This window comes from Phoenix dactylifera, unplaced genomic scaffold, assembly GCF_009389715.1.
Source record: "Phoenix dactylifera cultivar Barhee BC4 unplaced genomic scaffold, palm_55x_up_171113_PBpolish2nd_filt_p 000493F, whole genome shotgun sequence".
Lineage (NCBI taxonomy): Eukaryota > Viridiplantae > Streptophyta > Magnoliopsida > Arecales > Arecaceae > Phoenix > Phoenix dactylifera.
In genome coordinates this window covers 270,853-276,868 of record NW_024067913.1, presented here as the reverse complement: position 1 = coordinate 276,868, position 6,016 = coordinate 270,853, and the positions used below count along the sequence as shown (strand labels likewise).

The 6,016-nt window shown below is 38.4% G+C and overlaps 1 protein-coding gene across 1 annotated transcript; it reads right to left on the bottom strand.

The window, feature by feature from the left end:
* Window positions 1-3,808: 3,808 nt before the first annotated feature.
* On the bottom strand, window positions 3,809-5,508 carry LOC103697615. Its single transcript, XM_008779521.4, has one exon. The coding sequence runs from the start codon at window positions 4,875-4,877 to the stop codon at window positions 4,320-4,322; it is 558 nt and encodes a 185-aa protein (XP_008777743.1). The 5' UTR covers window positions 4,878-5,508; the 3' UTR covers window positions 3,809-4,319.
* Window positions 5,509-6,016: the final 508 nt, after the last annotated feature.

The following is a 6,016-nucleotide window of genomic DNA, read 5'->3' as shown; positions in this document are numbered from 1 at the left end:
ATGGCAGTACTCCAAACTTAAATAGCATAGAGCAAGGAAGTCCTCTAGTCAGAACGTATCCGATAAGGGACTCTCTGATACCTAAGTCAGTGTGGTAATCAGGAAACAAGAGAAGATTATTTTTTAGTTTGCCAGGGCATTCGTTTTTCTTACATCCTTTGCCCCCTCCTTTTTTTGTATGTCCGGTGGAGGAGCCTATCTACTATTAGAGAATTAGGACATCTAGGTCGACTAGAAGTGACTGGCTTAAGTATAGCCTTGACATCGAGCATGAATACTTCGCACGCAGATGAGGTCCTGCTTGTCACATCGGTGGGATCTCAATGATCACTGAGTCCCCTGGTTAGGATGCGACCTACTATATGAAGCTCTTTATATGCATGCTCGGTGGTATAGCTCTGGGCCTGCCTAGTGGCCATTCTCGATCCATCACGTGTTGGCATTGCAGTGTGTTTTAATTGATTGGACCTTCTGGTGAGCTATAGCTAGTTTGGAGGCATATCAGATGCGATGGAGGACGATTTATTGAGGAAGATCCTTGCATTTCTTTCTTTCTAGTATACCCATGAGGATGCAGCACTCCAAGTGAAGAGCAAACTGCCTTCCAAATAGTACAGGAAGTAACAGTTAGAATAAATGGTCCATTATCTCAGGTGCTTGGTGACAAAGGGCACAACCTCTAAGGCTCTTTCCAGATTTCTCGCAAGATTATTTTTAGTATTTATTCTTCCTTTCCAGCATAGCCACAGGAAAAACCTGACCTTTGGGGGCATCATTAGATTCCATAATGAGGTAGCAAATCTGCATTTGATTCTCCTCGTGTTAAGGAATTTATAAACCGAAGCTGTAGAGACAACTCTCTTGTAATAATTCAACTTCCAGGTTAGCTTGTTCTCCTCCCGGTTTGGCGTGACCAAATCTCATAAGGATGCAACCTGGTTAACTCGAGTGTAAACTTCCATAGAGGAGTGGGGTGGCAATTTGATTCTCCAAGTCATAGATCTTGGGTTGAGGAAATCAGCAACTGTACCATTTTTTCCTGCAGTTGATCTTGAAGAGCGAGGGGAAGCTCGCTTGAAGGAGTGCATCACAAATCTAGTTTTCCTTCCAAAATAGAGTGCCATGATCATTTCCAATTTGGAATTGAGTTCTGTCCCAAAATGCTAGAAGGGCACTAATGACATCAGGCCAGAGCATAAAGTGCCTCCTAGTCGATTTCCAACTCATAGAAAGCTTGATTTTTTTATGATAAGCAATCTGCACTTGCTTGCTTGATTCTTTTATGATAAGAAATCTGATTTTGCTTTCTCCAAATTTCTGAGTCATTGATGAGAAATCTCCTGCCCTATTTAGCGAGAGGGCAAGATTTAATTGGCCAAGGTCCTTCACTCCATGTCTGCCTTCCTATTTTTGCAGGCATATCGTCTTCCAGTTGTCGTACAAGAATTCCATGAGAACTTGCATGAGAAGCTCTTCCAAAGAAAAGATCTTCTATATCTGTCAATTCTCTTGACAACCCAACCTAGGAGCCTGAACAAGAGTATGAAATAAAGAGGGAGAGATGTAAGCATCGAATTGATTAGAGTGAGTCTGCTCTGAGAGGATAGGTATTTGTTTTGCACGATGCCAATCTAGTCTCAACTCTCTGCACATAATGGCAGTCCGACGTATTTGAGAGGGAGAGGGACACAGGAAGTTAAGACAAATCATACATTCTGTGCCCATGGAAGGCCATAAGTCCATTTGAGGTGAAAAAACTTTTTTGAAAGTTTATTGAGAGTCTTGAGAACTCGAAACTGCAAAAACTAAGAGCGAATACCAGGGTTTCATCAACGTATTGTAATAATTTTGTACCTCCAAATATCTAGGGATTCCCCAACCCTTGAAAAATCTTAGTAGAACTTGCAAGTTCTTGGACCTTCCCTTTGTTGATCCAGTTACTGTTGATAAAGTCACCAACACGCCGATAGAATAAACATCCATCCATGGAAATCGAAAAGTTTTTTTCCCTGTTTATTTCTTATATCTATTATTTGTAGACATCTCTCTTATTTTTGAGATCAAATCCAAGAACTTTGGGTTGAAAATGGGCTGGAGACAAGGCTAACTGAGTTGTGTGCTAGTTTGGAGTTGATAATAGTGGATGAGGTAGAAAAGTAAAATTTTAAATTAATTTATTAAATAATTAAATAATTAAATAATAAAATTTATACTAAAAATTAGTATAAATAAATTATAAATAAATGTATTTAATAATTAATTGAACTATTTGGGACCAATATATTACTTGTGAACAAATTTAACACCACAAAAATGACAAGTTTTTTGACATGTTACCACTTAAATTGTCATAGTAACTAAACTAGATTTTTTTTAAAGTTGAACAATTTAATTCATGTTGATTTGATATCTATTCTTCGGATTTCTTGTCCTTGAAGTTTAGCCATGGGAGTCATTTTAGTTGTATGTGGAATCAGTAGAATTATGTGGTTCTTTTAACCTATGAAAGAAAGAAAAATCAAAGCTTTCAATTATATTTATGAGATTAAAATGAAGAAACAAAAAAAATAGTCTATTACCTTTATTTGGATCATTGAATAATGAGATTAAGAAAGGAATAGCATTCTTCAGCAAAGTCTCTATGGAATATGCGAAATAAATCCCAGATGATTTGAATAAATATATTTGTTTTGGCTATTCTATCTGAATGTTTAGATTGTTAACATGTTAGATTTTTGTTGATCTTAACAATGGGCCTATTAAGTTTCTAATAGCTTTAACTTTTTTGAAATTAATGTCGATTATGAGAACAATAAAGAGGAGTCTAAATCAATTAATATCAGTTTTAAAGTTATTGTCAATTAAGATTTTATTTCATTTTTTTTTTTGGAGAACTCAATTAAGATTGATTGATTTATAGATGATATCTATTAGGAAATAAAATTTCTTTTCATATGAAAATAGTAAATTTGTGAGAATGTACACACAATTTTAGATATTTATCAGAATATATAAATAAAAAAATTTAATAAAATGCTAGTTAAACTAACATTGTTAAGCAAATTATGAGATCGAGGATAGATGCACAATAAGATATAATATATATATATATATATATATATATATATATATATATATATATATATATATATATATATATATATATATATATATATATATATATATATATATATATATATATATTTGTAAGGGTATAAACATAAAAATCCATTTCTTTTATGTTTTTCGTTGAAGGTTAATTTTATTTAATAGAGTATCGAGGCAAGCCCCAAATATCAAGATAGGGCTCTTTTTAGTTGGGGTCGCAATCAGATCGGGTCGGATACAAGATAAGTAAAACAAATCTATCAACTTAAGTCTAATCTCAAAATTCACATCCGAATCTGACCATTTTATTAAACATATAACCAATATGATCTACAATGAATTAAATTAAGTTAAATGAATTAAATGGTTAAGCATTACCACTCCTACCCTGAGCACCATTGGTCGCATCATAAGGTCCCCTATTCATTCAGAGTTACCTGCCTCTACACTCAACAGTGTATCAATTCTTCTTGTCTAGTTTTTCTAAATCTATTGGCCTATAAGGGATACATATGGACTCTGCTCTGATATTAAAGCAAGCTGGTATATATAGGAACCCCATGTGATCCTGTAGACGTGCCTATCTTGATTGTTCTCATTCATGGTCTTGATCGTTCACTACCAAATTTCCTAGTTTATGATAAAATAGAAAATTATCATGATGCAGGAGTATGCAGGAAGGAAAACCAAAACAAACAAGTGATCCAAAGATCAACATTTTAATATGCTTGAACAAGTTTACAAGACGAGTAGATTAAAAAAGCCAAACCTTTGGCTGCTACAAAACAACATACCAAGGCATACAACTCAATGCCCTTTGGATTGATCGCAAGTCCCACTCCAAACACTTGTAGCTCATAATGCTGAATCCAACTGTTCAGCAACATAAGAAAGCCAATCCATGTTCTAAGATTTCCTTTGTCAGTCTCTACATCTCCATAAGGAAATTAAAAGGGAAAAAAGGAGAAAAGAAAAAAAGCAAAAAACATAATAACAAAGGACAGCTCGACATGCTCCCCCATGATGGCACCAACACTCCCACAGAAAGATAAAGGAGAAAAAGCATAACAAAGTGTCTCAGGGGACACAAAGTCATTCTAATATTACAAAGGACAAGCGAGTCAGAGACTCATAGTATTAACATTACCTCCCAATTATATGTTATTAGTAGGACAACCCTAAGAAAGAAAAAGTTTTCTTTCTTCAGGCTGCTAATCCATGCTTTCGGAAGAAGCCTTCCTGCTGCTAGCCAAGCTCCATTGATCTGAGCTCGCCACGGAGGCCGCTCCATTCCCACACTTGGCCACCGTCCTCACGCTCTCTATCAACGCCTCGGTCCTCGAATCCTGAGACAGGATCTCATTAAGTTGTGCCGGGCTTATCACTAGCTTCACCTTCCACACCCCACCAACCCCACCTCCATTGCCGCCATTGGTGTGAAACTTGGGCACCACCTCCATGTCTTGCCGCCTCCAGAACCCATGGTGGTCAAAGGACACGCGGTAAGGAGCGACGAGCGAGGGGAGGCCCTTGTGGGAGTCGCTGAGGGGGCGGAGATAGTACAACTCCCCTCCGACGAGCTCTTCGTTGTGAAGAAGCGGCTTCGAGAAGAGGTCGCGGCTCCGAAAGATGCCATGGCCCGGGAACCCATTGGTGATGCACTCCACGGTGACCGGCGGATGGAGCTCCATCACGCCGCCGTTGATCGTCACCACCTTTATCATCAAGCCACCTCCCTCTCCAAAACCTCTGAACACACAGTTACCCATTTTTTCCCCTCTTCCTCTCTCTCTCCCTCTCTTCTCCAGAGAACGATGTGTGAAGAGAAAAGATAGCAGTCCTCCTCTTCCTGTTGCTGTGCTCCTCTTTACTAATGTATAGGATGTAGTGTGGGATTTACGCGTTCGGTTTGGCCCTACCAAGTGATTCGATGGTTCTCAAAAGACGGTAAGGGTTGGGAGGACGTAGATCTCTTGATCTCAAAGATTTGGGTCTCTTTGGCATACAGAATCTTAAAAAAAGACAACTAAGGGATGTAAACAAAGAAGGGGTCAGAAGAGAGGAAAGAACGTTGAAGGTTGTCTTAAAAGTATAGAACTCATGGAGTCCAAGCATACAAGGGCCAGCCACCCACGTTTCAGGGACTCTATTCCACCCACCGCACTAGGGGCCGATGATGACATTTTAAGGGGACGAGATCCTTCTTGCACAGCCCATCTGAAGAGTAAGAAAAAGAAGATTGGGAGCTTTCAGAGCAGCTGCAATCCCAAAGGCAGAAGAGTGGGAACTTTCAGAGGAGTTGCAGTCCCAAAGTATTTGAAGGTAAACTTAAGAGGACGGGCTTTAGTGGAGGTTTTCTTGGGAGGTAATAATGGGGAGAGCAACTGTTGAGGAGAGGAAGTCATTAGTGGGAAGTTGGAGTGGAATTCCCTTTGCTGAGGACCACTGACTTCTCCATGATGGATTCCAACACTTGCATGCGTCCACTCGCATGTTTGTGGCTGGTGGTCAACGTGGTCAACACGTCGAATGCTTTTCCTTGACTCGCAGCATTTTGAAGCTAATTTGGTTCATTAGAGTTAATCTGCTTGTCCGTTAAATTTTGACCTCAAAGTAGTGTCGAAGTTATTATTTTCCATCTCTCAACGTTGATTTTGCAAAGGACAAATCAATATTATATTAAATTAAGAAAAAAAAAGAAACAATGCCAAAACAATCTTCCAAGAAAATGAGCGAGCAGTATAACACTGATAACAAGCTGCATTACTCTAGACTATATATATCTAAATGGCATGATCCTACTAACTTTTATCAAGTAAGAATCGTGGCCCCCTCTTACAGGAATGGTGTGGCTTCAGCCAAATATATCTAAATCCTCTCATAGAATATTTTCCCCACCTTTTTGTCT